Source organism: Odocoileus virginianus, chromosome 10 (assembly GCF_023699985.2).
Source record: "Odocoileus virginianus isolate 20LAN1187 ecotype Illinois chromosome 10, Ovbor_1.2, whole genome shotgun sequence".
Taxonomy (NCBI): domain Eukaryota; kingdom Metazoa; phylum Chordata; class Mammalia; order Artiodactyla; family Cervidae; genus Odocoileus; species Odocoileus virginianus.
The window spans coordinates 46,723,529-46,742,310 of NC_069683.1; the positions used below are offsets into that span (position 1 = coordinate 46,723,529).

The 18,782-nt window shown below is 56.1% G+C and overlaps 1 protein-coding gene across 12 annotated transcripts in view; it reads right to left on the reverse strand.

The window, feature by feature from the left end:
* Positions 1-234: 234 nt before the first annotated feature.
* PHLDB1 (pleckstrin homology like domain family B member 1) overlaps positions 235-18,782 on the reverse strand; it is a 48,070-nt gene continuing 29,522 nt past the window's right edge. For 4 of the 12 annotated variants that reach the window (XM_070473496.1, XM_070473502.1, XM_070473497.1 and 1 more), the window contains 14 exons: positions 17,561-17,665; positions 17,038-17,211; positions 16,440-16,580; positions 14,921-15,061; positions 14,654-14,756; positions 14,133-14,177; positions 13,209-13,503; positions 13,021-13,111; positions 11,487-11,633; positions 9,860-9,976; positions 9,499-9,601; positions 2,661-2,746; positions 2,498-2,530; positions 235-1,741 (listed from right to left, as the gene is read on the reverse strand). In XM_070473496.1, coding sequence (XP_070329597.1) covers positions 1,601-1,741; positions 2,498-2,530; positions 2,661-2,746; positions 9,499-9,601; positions 9,860-9,976; positions 11,487-11,633; positions 13,021-13,111; positions 13,209-13,503; positions 14,133-14,177; positions 14,654-14,756; positions 14,921-15,061; positions 16,440-16,580; positions 17,038-17,211; positions 17,561-17,665 — 1,722 coding nt within the window. In that variant the 3' untranslated portion in view covers positions 235-1,600. The remainder of the gene's footprint in view (positions 1,742-2,497; positions 2,531-2,660; positions 2,747-9,498; positions 9,602-9,859; positions 9,977-11,486; positions 11,634-13,020; positions 13,112-13,208; positions 13,504-14,132; positions 14,178-14,653; positions 14,757-14,920; positions 15,062-16,439; positions 16,581-17,037; positions 17,212-17,560; positions 17,666-18,782) is intronic. The other 8 variants (XM_070473501.1, XM_070473500.1, XM_070473499.1 and 5 more) reach the window with 8 other exon arrangements.

Consider the following 18,782-nt stretch of genomic DNA (forward strand, 5'->3'; position numbering starts at 1 on the left):
TCCTGCCCCCTGATCCTTTATCCCTAGAGAGCCCACCCCCTCCCTCTCCCCTCCCCCAGCCCAGTCCTTGGTCATAGCAGAGTGGGGGCAGGGCAAGGACCTGGAGGTCATGGTTGGGCCCTGGGTCCCTCCTGGAACATTTAATAAAGTGGAAATGTTGCACCATGGATCAGACCTACTCTCCTTTCCCACGAATCCCAACCCCACGCCGCTCACAACCAGGCCTCCCAAACACATAGTCCAAATGTTTTATTGTTCTGCTGAGATGCTTACAAATACTGAAAAACATCCAGCCCAGGCCTGGCAACCATGGTCCAGGGCTGGGAAGGGGGACAGGGAGGTGGGCTTAGTGTTAAGGCGCAAAGGGCTGAGCCCAGACACCTGGAGGCCTGGGCCTCTGCTCTTCATTTCATCCCCATTCTGAGGGGAGGGCAACCAGACCCTCGGGCTCCCCCTCCTGCTCAAGACTTCCTCCAGGGAGCATCTGAACAGCCCTCTGTCCATCAGAAACTCAGCCATATACCAGAACCCCGAGGACGGCCCTCCTAGCTCCTTCTCCCATCTGATGGCTCCTCCTCTGGCCTCCAGTTCCCGGCTTCGTCCCTTCTGGCTCTAAGCAAGGCACGAGTGTATGGGGGAGGGCTGGAGGGGGGAGCCGGCAGGCTATGTATCAGGGCCTGGAGACACAGGCAGGGGGCAGGGTGAAGGTGTTTAGTCCCTTTCCCCATCCCCAGCAGGAGATGCCCAAGGGCCTGGGCTGGAGAGATGATGGCACGTACCCTCAGATGGGCCCGCAGCTAAGCAGTGGGCTGAGCCACGGAGCCATGGCAATTAGTATGTAACCATGGTGATGAAGCAGTCACTATGGTGACCGTGGTGATGGGTCTGCAAAAAGGGGCTAGGGCTGGGACCTCAAGGATGACACTCAGTCTCTGGTCCTTGAGCAAAATCATAAAAAATACAAATGCGGCACAAGAATGGGATAGAGCGGGGTTTGAGAATTACACTGCCTGAGCTGTTACCCTACTCTGGATGTGGAGCTACTCAGCCCCCAAGGGCCCTGCAATGGGGGCTGAGGCAAGAGGGGATCTTTGGCAGATTCTGGTACCATAACGTGTCCTTTAGAAGAGAACACAGGCAGGGAGCGCAGGTGCCAGGTCAGAGTGGGGGGGCCCCCTCTGTGACAGCACCTCAGCCTGGGGGGGGCCCTGGGGCAGGACCCTAACAGGCTATTGCAAGTTCTGGGCTCCCAGGAGGCAGCAAAGCCCCCTCCTCAACTTTTACCTCCTGGCTGGTTTTTCAGAGGGGGCCAAAGCTCAGAAACTCACAGGACGAGCTCCTTACAGGACATTAGAGTCTCTTGTACAAAAGCCCCAGTCGTGCTCCGCCTTCCAGGGCCTCTGGGAGCCCAGGGCGCGACTTCCTGTCCGGAGGCAGGTGGGGCAGTGGGCGGCTGGGCCCCGGTGGGTCAGTTCATGAACTGAGTGTAGCCCTCGGCCCTGTGACGATGACATCCATCCAGATGCACATGGCCTCAGTTCATGAACTGAGTGTAGCCCTCGGCCCTGTGACGATGACATCCATCCAGATGCGCATGGCCTCAGTTCATGAACTGAGTGTAGCCCTCGGCCCCTGTGACGATGACGTCCATCCAGATGCGCATGGCCTCTGCGGACGGGGCCACCATGTAGTACAGCCGGTCGTGCGTCTTCACGCAGAAGGTCAGGGCTGGGTTCGGGCTCTGCGGGGGGAGAGGAAGCTCTGAGCCGGGGCCCGCCGCTGGAGGCCAGCCTGAGGCACCTCACGCCCGCCTTGCCGTCCACCCTTCTTCTCTGCCTCCAGGACGCCCTGAGTCTTCCATAGGCCTGGAACCCGCTCCCCACCAGCCCAGGCTGGGATGTCCCCTCCTCACATCTGGGGCAGTCTGCAGACCTCAGCAGGATCATACCCTGCCAGGTGAGGACACCGTTCCTTGGCGCCCTCGGGCACAAAGAGAATACTAAAAGAATCAGACGCAAAGGGATGACCAGAGTCCTCTCCCATTAAGAAAGGAGCAGATGGAAAAAGCTGCGAGCCGGGTGCTGGGCCCCAGGACCCCAGCGGAGCAGAGATGAGGACCGGAGCAGGCATCGCCGGCCTGGCAGGAGGGAGGCCAACCCACACGAAGGCAAACAGCCCCAGCCTCCCGCAGCTCCTGTCCCTAAGTCCTCTCACCCAGACCTCGTCTCTTAGGAACCCCCACGCCCCCTGCAGCCTCCCCGTCGCACTGCCCACCCCCAGAGAGGGAGACAGTCTGCTGCCATCTCAGGACCCGGAGGCCAGTGAGCTCCCCCGAGCTCACAGGGGCTCCCTGCTGTCTGCACCCGCTGCATTCCACCCTCAGGCCTGCAGGGAGGGGAGGGACTTAGGGGAGAGTCAGGGAAGGGTCAGGGGCCAGGGGGGTCCAGGAGGCGTTAATACGCGGTAGTTCTGGTTAGAGGTGTGTGGGGAGGGGTACCTCAGTCACCATAGTGAAGCTCAGAAACCTCTTCTGGGAAAGGGAGAGAGGAAGAGAAAGTTTACAAGAGGACGAGGAATGGGTCCGAGCCTCTGAAGGGGGCAGGCTGGAGGTCTCTACCCCAGAGCCCCGCCGGCCCACACTTCCCAGGGCTGGCGCTCACCTTGGCGGCACTGCGCAGGTGGTCATAGTACACCTCCTCGATGGCCTGGAAGTAGATGACCCCCTTCAGCTTCGTCTCGTGCTTGTCTGCAAAGGAAGACGGGCAGGGCTCAGGAGGCCTGGGGGGCTTTAGGTCAAGCTCCGTGGACACAATGTCCCACCCGGGAAGTGGGGTGACTCCCGGGACTCGGAAACAGAGCCCAGATTCTGTGTCAGTGTTTAGCCTTGCCCAGAATGACAGAGGAGGCAAATCGGAACTCCATTGAGATACCAGCGCTCACCCATCAGAGCAGCAAAGATAAACTCAAACACACAGCGCACCTGTGACACGCCTGTGGGGAGACAGGCAATATAATAAATCAGACAGGTGGGGATATAAGTTTGTAGACCTCTAGGAACGACGGCCTCTTTGACCAAAGTTAGAAAGGTGTTTGCCCTTTGAGCCAATTTCAGTACTTGGAAAATTTATCTTACACATGTACCTCTCTCTCTGTGAAAGTCACTCAGTTGTGTCCGACTCTTTGTGACCCCATGGACTATATAGTCCATGGAATTCTCCAGGCCAGAATACTGGAGTGGGTGGCCTTTCCCTTCTCCAGGGGATCTTCTCAACCCAGAGATCAAACCCAGGTCTCCCGCATTACAGGGGGATTCTTTACCAGCTGAGCCACAAGGGAAGCCCAAGAATACTGGAGTGGGTAGCCTATCCCTTCTCCAGCAGATCTTCCCGACCCAGGAATTGAACCGGCGTCGCCTGCATTGCAGGCAGATTCTTTGCCAACTAAGCTACTAGGGAAGCCCCACACATGTATGAAAGAAAACATTTACAAGATTCACCGTGGCAGTAATTATAGTCACAAAAGATTAAAAACAACCCAAGTATCCATCAAGTGGAGGCAGCTAAGTAGAGTGTGCCTTGTGATGAAATACACCTAGCTGTTTAACAGAATAATGAATATCTGATATAGATACACATTCAGAAATAAATCTACAAAGACTTCCTTGGTGGTCTAGTATGAAGATGATTCTGTGCTCCCAATGTAGGGAGCCCAGGTTCAATCCTTGGTGGGTAACAAGATCCCCATGCCACAATTAAGACCCAGTGCAGCCAAATAAATATTTTAAAAATAAACAACACACTTCAAATAATCCATGACCCAAACTAAAGTTTTTAGATAAATTAGAAAAAATATTTTTAAAAAATCTACAAAATACATCTGGATATCAACATCTAGACATTGATATATTTGAGACAGACCTCTAAGATAACATAGCAGGAAAACAAGGAGTGTACTGGGTGTTATCTTTTGTGTAAGAAAAATGTTAGTCACTCACTCATGTCCAACTCTTTGCGACCCCATGGACTATAGCCCGCCAGGTTCCTCTGTGGGTGGGATTCTCCAGGCAAGAATACTAGAGTGGGTTGCCACTCCCTTCTCCAGGGGATCTTCATGACCCAGGAAAAGGGGTAAGAATATATGTTTGCATTTGTTTAAATTCCCTTAAAGAAACTCTAGAAGGATACATAAGAGATTGATAAAGGTAGTTACCTGTAGTCAGAGGGGATATAATTCTCAATTTAAACCTTTTTATGTGTTTTGAGTTTTGAACTACATGAATGCATTTATCTATTCAACTCAAACAGTAAAAACATGGAAGAAGCATACAGCGTCTGGAGGCAGGGATGCCAGGAAGGAGGTGGGCGAACCCGCAGAGCAGAGGACCGCTGGGGTGGGAGGGACAGGCCGCTGGCAAGGGCGAGCAAGGCCTGACCACCCTGTCTGGGGCCAGACACCGAGCGGGCACCACAGCTCCAGGCAGCGAGCCCGCGTCGCAAAGCAAAGGCCACACGAGCACTAAACTCAGGCGGTGCCGGCTGGCAGCACCACCTTCCCACCCCACCCGACCCCCCACCCTTACAGGCCTGAGGCAGGGGTCCTGGGTCGGGCTGCCGCCTCCTCACCCGCCCCTTCCCACCCCTGCCCCTAAACTCCCTGCCCTGTAGGAGCGGGAGCTTCCTACAGCAGATCAAATCCTGCTGCCTCAGCTCACAGGCTTCTCTGCCAGCCCCTCACTGGAACCCGCTGCCTCCTTGGCTTTGGCAAAGGTCCCCGACTGGCCGGTGCCAACACATCCCTCTGGCCTTGCCTCACTTCCCTCCCCGGCACCAACCCCGGTTCTCTCTGGCCAGGCTGGGCTTCTCTCGGGCCCTTATCGGTCCACTCTGCCGATACTGGAATGGCCTCTAACATATTCCCTTAGCAAACTCCTAAGTCACCTTCAACACCTGTTGCAAATGTCACCACTACGTGATCAGTTGTGCGCTCACACGCTCCTGCAGCAGGGGTTCTCCTCTTTACAGACTTACTGTGCTGAATCTGAATCTTCCTTTAGGAGACTTCCCTTCCCTGGTGGTCCAGTAGCTAAGACTCTGAGCTTCCCATGCAGGGGCCCCATGTTTGATCCCTGGTCAGGGAAATAAGATCCCACATGCTGTAACTAAAAAATTCTGCATGCTGCAACTAAGACCCAGCACAGTCAAATAAGTAAACATAATATCTTAATGACCTGGATAACCACAATGGTGTGGTCACTCACCTAGTGCAGACATCCTGGAGCGTGACGTCAAGTGGGCCTTAGGAAGCATTACTATAAACAAAGCTAATGGAGGTGATGGAATTCCAGTTGAGCTATTTAAAATTCTCAAACATGATGCTGTGAAACTGCTGCACTCAATATGCCAGCAAATTTGGAAAACTCAGCAGTGGCCACAGGACTGGACAAGGTCTTCATTCCAATCCCAAAGAAGGGCAATGCCAAAGAACGTTCAAACTACTGCACAGTTGTACTAATTTTACATGCCAGTAAAGTAATGCTCAAAATCCTTCAAGGTAGGCTTCAGCAGTATGTGAACCGAGAACTTTCAGATGTAAAAGCTGGGTTTAGAAAAGGCAGAGGAACCAGAGGTCAAATTGCCAGTATTCAATGGATCATAGAGAAAGCTAGGGAATTCCAGAAAAACTGCTTCATGGACTACACTAAAGCCTTTGACTGTGTGGATCACAACAAACTGTGGAAAATTCTTAAGGAAATGGGAATAGCAGACCACCTTACCTGTCTCCTGAGAAACCTGTATGCAGATCAAGAAGTGACAAAACCAGACATGGAACAATGGACTGGCTCAAAATTGGGAAAGGGGTATGACAAGGCTGTATATTGTCACACTGCTTATTTAACTTATATGCAGAGTACGTAAGGCGAAATGCCCAATTGGTTGAATCACATGCTGGAATAAAGACTGCTGGGAGAAATATCAACAACCTCAGATATGTAGATGATACCACCCTAATGGCAGAAAGTGAAGAGGAACTAAAGAGCCTCTTGCTGAAGGTGAAAGAAGACAGTGAAAAAGCTGGCTTAAAACTCAACATTCAGGTCTTCCCTGGTGGCTCAGTGGTAAAGAATCGGCCTGCCAGTGCTGGAAACACGGGTTTGATCCCTGGTCTGGGAAGATTTCACATGCCGCAGAGCAACTAAGCCCTTGGACCACAACTAACTAAAGCCCGTGCTCTAGAGCCTGCGAGCCACAACTCCTGAAGTTGCACGTTCTACAGCCCCTGCTCCACAACAAGAGAAGTCACCACAATAAGTCCGTGCAACTTTTGCAAGTAGCCCCTGCTCGCTGCAATCAAAGGAAAGCCTGTGCAGCATCAAAGACCCAGCACAAAAATAAATAAATTAATAAAAATTTTTTTTAAAAACCTCAACATTCAAAAAACTAAGATTATGGCATCCAGTCCCATCACTGCATGGCAAACAGACAGAGAAAAAGTGGAAACAGTGACAGATTTTATTTTCTTGGGCTCCAAAATAACTGCAGATGGTGACTGCAGCCAGGAAATTAAAAGATGCTTGCTCCTTGGAAGAAAAGCTGTGGCAAACCCAGACAGCATACTAAAAAGTGGAGACATCACTTTGCCAACAAAGGTCTGTATAGTCCAGGAGTCATGCACGGATATCAGAGTTGGACCATAAAGAAGGCTGAGTGCTGAAGAACTGATGCTTTTGAATTGTGGTGTTGGAGAAGACTCTTGAGAGTCCCATGGACAGCAAGGAGATCCAACAAGTCAATCCTAAAGGAGATCAACCCTGAATGCTCATTGGAAGGACTGATGCTGAAGCTAAAACTCCCAATTTTTGGCCACCTAATGCAAAGAGCTGACTCACTGGAAAAGACCCTGATGCTGGGAAATATTGAAGGCAATAGGAGAAGAGGTCGGCAGAGGATGAGAAGGTTAGATAACATCACCGACTCAATGGACATGAATTTGAGCAAACTCCAGGAGATAGTGAAAGGCAGGGAAGCCTTGCGTGCTGCAGTCCATGGAGTCACAAAGAGTCAGACACGACTTAGCGACTGAACAACAACAATAAAACATTAACGAACCCTCCTTTATCTGTTAAGAGGTCAAGCTCTTCCAATCTGGACTGCTATGTACCCAGCAGGTCCTCAATCGATGTAGAATAAATGAGTTCAAGGAAGCGGGATCCAAAGAAGTCAGAGACCCTTTTCTTAGGAGCCCACAGTTTAGGGGTGAAGAAAGCAGACACACATCCACTGTGTGACTTGGGCATGGTTAGGACTCCAAGGGAACACCTACAGGTTACCGGCGGTCATGAGCACTAAGTGAGAGGACACACTCCAAGGGTTCAGCACAGCGTCTGGCACAATACATGTGGATCTGTCATGACATCATTATGCCCCAGGGCTGATGTCACATGGCAGAGGGACCCTGTGTAACGCAGGAGTTACCCAGAGGAGGGCAGGAACCACTCCCAGTGAGGTGGGGCTTCACAGAGGTGCGTTCTGATGTGGACCCTGTAGAATGGAGGGGTTTCATGGAGGAGGGAGCAGGATCCAGGAAGGCCAGGGAGAATGGCAGCATTCTGTTCTCTCCTGGCTCTTCCTTCACTGGAAATAGTAACACATTCCTGCCTCCGCTTCCTCACCGCCCACCTATCCTCCACCGGATTGTGTGCAGTCTGGCTCCCGCCCCAGCACACAGTGGAAACCATTCTCTCATCAAGATCCAATCGTTGAATCGAATGGCCTTTGGGTGCACATTATCCCTGGCCTTTCTGCAGCATCCATCATCACCATAATGTCTCAATTTCTTCCGTAAATTATACTTTTTTATTCCATGACACCCCATGCTGGCAGGCACACATCCACTCCTCTGCCTTCCCCATTTCCGCACCGCCCTCCCCATCCCCTCCCCAGCTGGTTTCACAGACATGAAGGAAGGTCACACATGCCAAGCGCCAGCTCAGCACCCGGCCTGTGCCGTCCCGGCTCCTGCACCCTGCTTTACTGCAGCCTCCTTCTCCCCAACAAGGGTGGGCCTGCCCTGGGGTACAGTTCTGTCTCTCCCTCTTCTCTGAAGTCTAACTGTCCGAGCTCAGCTGCTGAGAGACCTTAGGCAAGTTACCTAACCTCTCTGTGATTAATTTTCCTCATCTGTAAAACAGGTGTAAAAACAGTGCTTCCTTCACAAAATTATGATGATGATTAAATGAGATGATACATGTGGAGGGCTGAGCACAGCATCTGGCTCACATGCCTGTGCAATATGATCTGCTACCATCATCATCATTATTATTCCAATCGCTTTGACTTTCACTCTACCTCTAGCCCTGACCCTTCTCATAACCTTAGACACCCCAGGGGCCCTTCAACCTCAACGCACCTAAGATGGAGTTGTCCTCCCAGGCCTGACCAAGTCCGTTCTCAGACTAGGCAGAAACATGGGGGCACCCATATGCCTCTCCACACCCAAGGCCCAGGTGGGCAGGGAGGGCTTCCTGGAAGAGATGGCATTTGCCCGGGGACCAGGCCGGGGGGGAAACCGGGTGCTCCAGGCTGCATGACTCCAGCATCACACACTTCTGGCCCTTTCCCTCCTGCTGAGCAGGATGGCTCTCTTGGCTTTGTGGTTGGGTGGGGTGGGGTGACTGGCTGAACAGGCCCGCTAGTGACTTGGGGACAGACTCCACCTGGGGAATTTAACTCAGTGCAAACCCAATCACATTTCTCTTTACTGCCACTGCAGCCAGCAGCATTCCAGAAAGGCATGCTCTGAAGCAAAGAAAGCATCCACACAGGGCAGACCCCCACCAACCCATGACAAACATGGACGCAGATCAGGAGTAAGAAGAACTTTGGTTCTGAGCTCCTGGGATCTTAGGATGGGGTTGCTTCTGCAGCACAGCCCAGCCTGTCGTGACGGGGCTATGATACAACATCCCAGTCTCCAAGTGGGAACTGTCCAGAGGGAACTCCAGGGCTGGGAAACCAAGCTGGAGGCCGGGTGCAGAGCGCTGAGGGAGCAGAATGGCCTGGGGTGCTGCCCCCTGGGCACTGCTCAGCTGCTTGTCTTGGAGTCTGTGGGAACTTGCCTAAAAGGGATCCACAGGACTCCATGCACCCACAGCATCTGGGGTCTCCTACAGCACGCCCATCATTCTTTGTTCACTGTTTGCTTCCTGGCAACAGGCTCCAGGGGAGAGGGTTGTGGCTCCCTTGCTTATCATCAGAGCTTAAGATACTGATATCTTAAGCTCTGATATCATCAGAGCCTGGGACTTACTAGGTGCTTAGTAATACTGCTGGAAAAAAAAGTGAATCAGTGAACAAAGAAAAGGAGGTAAGCCAGGTATACCTTGTACATTTTCAGGGAGGGGAGAACAAGACCCAGCTCAAGGCCCAGGTCCCCACCTGGAAGCTTCTGTGTGACAGAGCCCTGGGGTCCCAGCTCTGAGGCAGTCTAGGGGGAACTCACCCACGTAATAGGAAAGGGTGCGCTTGAGCCGGTCAAAGACAAACCAGCGCTTCTTCCATGACTTGATCTTGCCGCCCATCTTGACCAAGTAGCCACGGCAGACCTGGTGGGAAGCAGGAGTGAGGCAGGACCCAAATGCACAGACCCCTAAACCTTCTTCCCTGAGCAGCAATATCAGCCCATCACCTGTGCCTGTGTTCACAGGGGGCTGTCTCTAGCATCTCTTCAAGCCAGCACACCTGTCCCGGGACAGAGACCGCTGGTATTAGGGCGGGAGCTGAGGCCACTATTCCGAGGACCCAGGAGGGGCCTCTGACCGTGGGGTCCCCACCATGCCCCCCAGAGCCCCTCATGCCTGTACCTTGCTGCTGAGCACCACGTGCAGACAGGTATCCACGCCGTGGCCTGACGACTCGATGTGGGTCTTCAGGTCAAAGTCTTCCTTCCGGATTGGCAGGTAGCGCGTCAGGGGTCGTGCCTGGGGACAGAGAGCAGGATGAGCAGGGGCTGTTCCTTCCCATCATCCCCTTTTCCAGGTCCCTCGGCTTCAGTCCTGAACCCCCACTCTGTCCCTCTGGTTCCACGGGGCTTTGGCCCGAGCAGAGACCTGGCACGCCTGTGCTGACTCCACCCAGGCCTGGGCAAACTGCTGAACGGCTCTATGCCTCAGCTTCCCAGACCCAGCCGCCCTGTCCCAAATGCGATAAGGCGAAAGAATGCGGTCTCGGAAGAAAAGCCCAGTACGAAGCCTGGCCTTCCCGGGTTGGGGGGGGGCTTTGTTTGGGTCACAACCGCTCTCTGGGCTTATCCTCATGTGTAAACAAGGGCTTTGAACTAGAGAATCTCTGAGGTCTGTTCCACCTCAAAATTTCTGAGACTTATCTATAATTTTCAGGCAATGGGAATTTTCTTCCTACTCTTTATTTCTAGGAAGAATGTTAGAATGAGGTGAAAAGGAAACACTACAGATTATTTAAAGAAGCAACAAGATGTCCAGCTTCCCAGAGGTGCCCAGAAACGATGAGCCCACCCCACCGACTCTCCCAAAGATGTGTGGCCACACCTGAGCCCCAGGGCAGCTGGAGGAGTTGAGTCCCAGAGAGGCCAGAGACACGAAAGGGGAACGAGGCATACGACAGCGATCCCAAGCAAACTCCCGGAGTTTCTCATTATTTCTGAATTCTCAAACCAAACAATATACCCCTTAGACTTTATGTCGCTGCATCATTAGGAAATCAAGGAGCTACAATCACCAGTCACTGCAGGGCAGGACCCCCACCCCCGGGGAGGCCCATGGAGACCCCACAGGAAGGGACGGACTGTCTTGAGTCTCACGGGCTCTCCTGGGGGCCCAGGATCTGGGACCGGAAATGCAGGTAGATTTTCCTGCCTAACCTAATTTCTTCTGCCTTCAACTCCTCTGCTTAAGGCTCCCGGGTAATGAAACACCCTCAAGTCGGATTCTGTGTAGGGATGGGGTTCTTGTCCCAGGAAGAAGCTGGTACAATTCTCTTTTGGAGATGTAAACCGCAAGTCAGGGTAAGCTCAGCTGCTGGTGGTGGGGCCTGGAGCCAAAAGGTCCGGTGGAGTGAGGCCAGGACAGACACCAAGCACTTGGTGCAGGAGGGCACAGGGATGCGGGAAGGGATGCGGGGCAGATGCACGAGGAAGACCCACGAGGCCTCTGAGAGAGGCCGAGGGGAGTCCCCTAATCTGTACACAGCTCCCACCTCTGGAAGGCCTGCGCAGACCCTCGTCTCAACAGGGTGGCCTGCCACACCCCCAAACCCGATCCCGCCCCCCCCCAGCACACACACACCGGCTTGCACAGTCCCTAGTGGGTCCCTGTTCTTCAGGGCCAAGCAAGTCCCAGGTAGAATCCTGCTTTGGTAAAACTTCCTGGAGAGAACAGGCTCCACCGCCCAGCAGGGGTACCCTGGGCCACCCGGACCCCTCCACAGTCCCACCCCAAGCCCCCACCCGCTCACCTGCGAGAACTGCTTCTCCCGCATCTTGACCTCCTTCTCCACGAGCTGCTGCCTCCGGGCGCTCTCGCTCTGCAGCCTCCGTTCAACCTGCTCCCGCCGCCTCCGCTCCTCCTCCAGGGCCTGCCGCCTCAGCTCCATCTCCCGCTCCTGCACCCAGGGCTGCGGCTCAGTGTCCATGGCTGCCCTCTTACCCCCAAGCCCCCCATCTCCCCTCCTCGGGCTGGGCCAGAGCTACAGGAGACACCCACCTCAGAGGGCAGCCTGGTATGAGGGACCAGGGTCCTCCAAGCCCACCCTCCTCTCCATGGACCGTGCTGACAAGGGTAAATGCCTTAAAGTGAGACCACCCTGCCTCCAAGCCCTGGTTCTACCACCACTGTGAGCACCAGACCCTGACAAACTCCCTAAGCCTAGTTTCCTCCTCCGTGAGATGCGGCCAAGAGCGCCTACTCCTGGAACTGTAGGGAAAATTAAATGCGATCTTGTAGGTAAATGTCCATCACTGATGCTGGCAGGATGGAAGCACTCAATTGAAAAAAAAAGGGGGGGGCTTTTAAAATCTGTATCTGAATTCCTAGGACATGGGTTATCGAAACAACTTTTTCTGACATCAAATGCATTCAGCAGTTCTGCCCTAATCACTAAGTGAAGGCCCTTTGAAATTCCAAACAGTCACAGTTGACCTTCAAATTTTATGGGGAAAAAAGAACTTATGAAAGCCATTATCAAAAGATTTTTAGTCATTAAAACAAATCATTAAATACAGAGCACATGGGTGATGTTTTATATCTCTTCATCACCGGTAACAACTTTCACATTACTAACTCCCATCTACCATTTCTTCCCAGCTGAAAATTTAGCAGAATCTGTTTTTTTTTTCCTTTTGCCAAGAGATGTTTGCAAATGTGCCCTCCTTTCAAGGGAGTTTAAGATTCAGAGGCCTTCTTTTCTGGTTAGTCTCCTGCTCCCAGGGCCCCACTCTCATCTCCAGACACACAGAGCGCCCCGGATAACAGAGACCGAACGTCTTCAGCAGATTCTTTATTCAGCCTCCTCCCTGGGCACAGTTTCCCCAGCCTGGCTGTGTCCCAGCCCCAGGTCCACGGGCAGGGAACGTGATGTGCCCACAGCCAACGCCTCTGCTCTGGCTTGGATATCTGCTTTCTCTCTGTCCTCATCCTTCAAGCCCCAGTTCCCGACTGTCTCCAAAAGGAGTGACCTGGTACTCAGGTAGACAGGCATCAAAATTTTCTCGGTGGCCAAAGGTCCCCTGAAGTGAACACACAAAGACTGGAAGTTCCCATGCAGGAAATTCACAGCTGGACAATGGTTACCGTGCTCCCTCCCCTTTTCCTAAGGGCTGTGAAACTTGTCATCTCGCCAAGCCTCCCGATCCCCCACTTGAGGAACCCAGGCTTGGAAAACACTCTCTTCCTCAAGGGACTGCGGCAAGAACAATGTGGGAAAGGGGCCTCAGAAGGGACGGAGGCCCCGGGCAGGCAGAGGGCAGCCCCAGGGCCCAAGTCTGCCTCACCCTCGACTCCATCAGCCGACTCTTCTCTGCGTGAGCTTCTTTCAGCATCTTCTCCATTTCCTCAATCTTCCCCATGTCCAGGCCGCTGGCGCTGGGGAGGAAAGGGGGGAGGAGGCGGCTGGTGGAGGTGGAGGCCCCGGGGTGGGGAGGACAGAGGCCGTGCCCGTCGGTGGCCGGGGCCCGGGTACCTGGACATGTTGTCGGGGGAGCAGACCGAGTTGCCCCCCGTGGAGATGCTGGTTTCCATGCTGTCGGAGCTCTCCAGGCTCAGCGTGTCGTAGGCGTGCTCACCCTCCTCGCCTCGCTCCCGCGAGGCCGGCAGATGATGCAGGATGGAGTGGTGCATGAGTGGCGGGAAGCCCGCGGGCCCAGTGGGGAAGGGCGCTGCCCCGTGCAGGGCGTCCCACTGGCACTGCGCCTCCGCCGCCGCCTTCTGCTTCAGCTCTGCCAGCCGCCGCCGCTGCTCCTCGATCACCTGCTGCCCTGCGCGGGGGGACAGGGGACATCACGGTGGGCACCCCACCCAGCCAGGGAGGACACTGGCAGCGCTACAGACAGAGGGAGGTGGCGAGCGGGGAGAGGTAACATTAGCAGCTCCCTCGCCCCCCACCAGCTTCCCCGAAGCCCCCGCAGCTCTGGGTCCGGCTGCCTTGGCTTCATCACCCGCACAAGTGGCCACAGCCGTGCGGTCCGGCTTCAGCATCCTCACTGCATGCTGAGTCCACACAGGGCCCTGAACCTGCCCGGGGGGCGCCCCGGGGGCACAATGACCTGGTGGCTCCAGCTCACAACCCAGGCCTGAACAGGTGGGCAGGGCGCATGCTCCCAACCCTGCTGCTGGGAGGAGGAAGGGGTGCCGGCAGCCCGAGCACCCACATCAGTGCACACCCCGCGGCAATGCAGAAGCAGGAGCTCACAGGAAAGGAGGGAAGGGAGACAGGCGGAGCTCCGCTGCAGCAGAAGAGAGCTCGCGAGGCCAACCCGACACCCCAGCCCAGCTCAGCCTGGGGGTCTTGCCCGCGGGCAGAGGGGGCCTGGGCAGAATCCATCATGCAGAGGCCCGGGCGGCGGCCGCCCGGCCAAAACAATGCCCTTGGTGACCAACGCTCTACCTGCTGGGTCGTCGGTTGGGAGGGGCTCGGCAGGAAGCGACTCGACTGGAGTGGGGGGCCCCGGGCAGAGGGCAGGGCAGAGACACAGAGGGGATGAGAGGAGAGAGAGGCACAGACATGGGCTTTCGAAACAACCAAAATGCACACGAGCAACCAGCACTCCTGGGTGTTCCCACGAACTAAAACGTTAGGGAAGCACTTATGGAGGTCATCAGGCCAAACCCCATACCTCCAGACAGGGCAACGTCTAGCCCTACTGAGGTCAACAAGCATTCCCCTTACTTGCTGGGCTCTCTAGGAAAGACGCCACAGCCCAGCTACCCTGAGTCCCCTGCCCCTTAGCCTTTGGATAAGCCTTCAGGAGTTTCTCTTCCTTAGGTCTCTAGTCCAGACCCCTTCTGCTCCCCATGTAAAGGGAACACATCCTGGGCAGGGTGTGGGCGTGGATAAGCTAGGGTGACGGTGTGGCAGACGTCCAGGGCCCCTGGGACAGCAAGTGGGCTGGCACGGCGGCCACTCACCCTTCTGCTGCAGGGCCAGCTGGCGCTTGGTCTCGATATCCTGCAGGGTGGCTGCCAGGTTGCGAGGAAGGCTGCTGGTGCCGTTCTGGGCGAGCAGAGTGCTCTGTGGGGGAGGAAACAGGGCACTGGGACCCGAGGCTCAGAAAACACCCACTACCCACAAGGCTTCGTGGGAGGCTGCGGTTCCTGCCCAGTGTGGCCATCTCCAAACCCCCCCAACCAAAACACCACCTTGCCCCACACGCAGCCCACCCACTGTTCTCAGACCTTGGGTGAGGGGCTGCGGCCCAAGGTAGCCACGCTGAGCTGGGAGGAGGAGGAAGATGAGCCAGAGGAGGAGGGGAGCGGCCCGCTGCGGGTGCGCGGCAGGGGGCTGGTGGCCTCGCCGTCCATCTTGGAGCGGTAAACCTGGAGGGGGGAGGTGGTGTCTGCTAAGTGACCTCAGGCCCCCCGGCCAGCCACCACCCCCACGGCACCAAGCAGGCTGGGACCCAAGGTGCCCAGCACCAGGCCCCTGAGGGCTCGGTCTCTTGCTGACCACAGCACTGAGCCTCCGGGGCCAGCCCAGCAGGCGGACATTCCCGGCAGCTGCCAAGCCTCTTTTCCAGGCTGTTCCTCCTTGGGTCCACCCCTGGTCCAACCCCACATCGTAGAAAGGACCGTGTAAACCGGCCCATGTGAGGAGTTAGCACCGATGGGCTGAGTTTTACAGGAGGCCGACTGGAGGCCAGGGCTCCCTCTGGTCCCAGCTCTGCCAAGTAACGGGCTAGGTGACCTTGGGCCACGCACCTCCCCACTCTGGGCCTCAGCCTCCTTATCTGCAAGAGGAGGGGGCAGGGCTAGACTAAATAACTGCCAGCCTCCCTCTCGGCACTCATGTTTGGTGACACAGTCTTTGGAGTCAGGAACCCTGACTCTCAGTGTTTCCCCCGCCACTTCCTAGTTGTGTGACCTTGGAGAGATTACTTATCTGCTCTGGGCCCAAGTGTTTGATCTGTGAAATGAGAGGTCTCGTTATCTACCTCAAAGGCCTGTGGTAGAGATCACGTGAATCAAAACATGTAGAAACCTCAACCCAGCTGGGCACAAAATAGAAAGGCCATGCCAACAACTCCTAAAGGGAACGTGGAATTTCAGCTGAGATCGGTCTTCGAGGTACTAAGTCTTCACTCTAGGAATGAATCTTGAGTGGGCAGGGGCAGGGGGTTGTTCAGGCACCACGGCCAGTCAGTGGAGTAGAACCTGGAGCAGAAGACTGCCCGAATACCCTGCCCCACACCACGGTCAGCAGCTTGCTTGGGGCTCCAGGAGACCCATTGCCCCTCACGGCGACTCTGAGTCCAGGGAATGAACTCAGGGCCGTCACCTGAGAGGCTCTGACCTACTCTCTCCTGCCTTGGGGAGTCATCCCTGGGGAGACCAGGAGAACAAAGACGGGCGACTCTCCCAGGATACACAAGCACCAGGGGCAACAGGCTCAGGAGGGTGTGAGGACTGAGCGAGAAGCTCTGGGGTGAGAGTTGCCGAGCACAGAGTGAGGGTGTTGAGTGCCGCATGAGGCACTGCCGCTCCCCAAGCCCCCTTCCGTCGGACCGTCCAGCGCATCACCCTCGGATTCAGGAAGCTGGCCCTCCATGCCCCGAGGGTCAGGATGGCAGCCCGCTCAGGGTCCAGAGGCCCCTGCTGCACTGGCTGGATTAATCCCCCACCATCTGTGCGGCTGAAGGGTCGGCAGGATGTACCCAGAACAGAGAGGAGCAGGGCTGGGCGGTGAGGGACGGGTTACCTGCAGCTGGCGGGAAGCTTTGGCGGGCAGAGGCGGGGGGGAAGAGCGAGGGGAGGCGGCAGCGGGGCCCGGCCCCAGCCCGGCCATCAGCTCCTGGTACCACTGCTCTAAGTCTACAGCGGGGAGCAGCAGCTTCTCCATCTGGAGGGGGCGTGGGGGAGGAGGACAGGGGACGGGAGGGCAAGGATGGAGAGAAAGAGGTCAGGAAATCAAGAAACAAGGGGAGCGGAGGGAGGAGGAAGGAAAGGGTGAAGAAAGGGTGAGGTTGGAGGACGGGTCAAGGCAGGCCATTATCGGGGAGACAGGAGGGGAAGGGAAACGGGGAGGACGGGAGAAAGGAGAGCATAAAGAGAAGAAAACACAGTGAGAACACAGTTGCCATGAACGCGCTAAAGGCAAAGAGAAATAGGGCACAGATCCCAGACCACAGGCATGGACTACGCCAACCACGAGGCCAGCCGGCCGCAGCCCGCCCGGCACACAGCGCTCCCCTGGGGCCGGCCGCGGATGGCGGCACCATGGTGTGGGGGGGAAGCACACACAGACAGAGCCACGCCGCGAGTGGGCTGCACGGGCGGCGGGGGCAGAGACCACCAACCTGGGGCGAAGGCGTGACAGAAGCGAAGGAGGAGGAAGAGGGCAGCGCGAGAGGAAGGCAGGAGGTGGGAACCAGGTCCTGGGAGGCAGGGGCCCAGGGAGGCAGGCCCGGCGCGGGGGCCGTGGGCACCAGGGAGCTGCCCCACATCGCCTTTAGCTGCTCAAGCGTCACGTACTTGGGGAAAGGCCGGACACGGGAGGGAATACAAGAGGTTAATGGGACTGGAACCCAAGAAATGGCCCTGCCCAAGGGTAGGAGCCGGGGAGGCCTGCAGAGCCCGGGAAAGCCAGGGTCCTCTCAGCAGGAGGCCCTCACGCTGGAGCAGAAGGCCTTCCCTCCTTGAGCCCTCAGGGGCTGAGAACGCAAGAGCGGGAACCGCTCCCAGCTCCCCTTACGCCAGGGGCCCTTCTCCGTCACTGCTGAACAGACCCTGCTGCCCACCCCCTGCCCCACACCCCGGGGCGATGCAGGGCACCCACGAGCAGGCCCGCGGGCACAGGTGGGCTCACTCGGTGGCCGGTACCTCACTGTCGGGCAGGGGCTGAGCGAGTGCGCTGGGGGAAGTGGCAGAAGCATAGGGGTCCAAGCGGGAGCACAGGTGGAGAACCTCTGCCAGGCTCACATACTCCTAGGGCGCCCAGTGCGAGGGGGGGGACGGGCAGAGAACAGGTTAACAGGACTCCACCAGGCACCGGCTACCACACTTCACGCCATTCAACACAAAATCCAAGGCAGGGGTGGGGAGCTCGCTGCGGCCACAGAGGGCTGTCAGGGGGGCTGGAGGGAGGGCAGAAAAGGGCAGGCAGAACTATCTGAAGGCTTTTTTTTTGGCCACACTGCACAGCTTGTGGGATATTAGTTCCCCAACCAGGGATTGAACCCATGGCCTCAGCAGCGAGAGTCCTGACCACTGGGACTTCCAGGGAAGGCTCTTCTTGACCTCCACTTATGAGGCTGCCCTGACATCCAGCCAGCTGCAGGGCCTGGATAGGCCCTGAATGGGCCCCCTGATCGCCCATTCCTGGGTTTGCCCTTGGCGAGGGGCAGGTGAAGAAGTCATGAGCCCACCAGGGATCAGGACCCAGCTCCCAGAGAACCCTTCTGTCTCCAACACCTTGGGCATCCCCCGTGGGGCACACACATGCACTACTGAGCACCAGCCACACCATTCCCATGGGTCCTCTCACACCCCACCTGCTGGAGCTCCAGGAGCTGGAAGGGTGGGGGGTGGAGGCACTACGAGCACCTGAGCAAGGTGGATCCTGAGAAACAGACCTGAGCAGGGAGCGGCTAAAAGCCCAGGCAGATAAACATGCCCACTGCCCAAAGGTTAGAACTTGGAAAGATGCTCACACAGTAGATCGTGGGTTGGAAAGACAGGCACTGTCATATTCCCTGAGCGTATCCTTAGAATCCTGAGTTTGTCCAGGTCTGGAGGACACAGCAGGCACCCAAAATGCATGCGGAATCAAAGCCCAGGACCCTAAGCCTGCCCCACCCAGGGGAGCCCACCCTGGTCTAGCTCCAGAGGCAGACTGTCCTCCAGAGGTCACAGAACAGGGAAATGAGCTGGAAGGTCCAGTGTGTTGTGGGAACTGATGAATGGCATGCAAAATATATGCAAATTGATACGCAAATTAACACTCTGACTTTTGCATGAGCTGCCCAGCCACCTATGGAACCACTGGCCAGACAAAGGATTACTGCCACTTGCCCTTCAGCCGGGCCGGTGGGAGGAGTCGAGG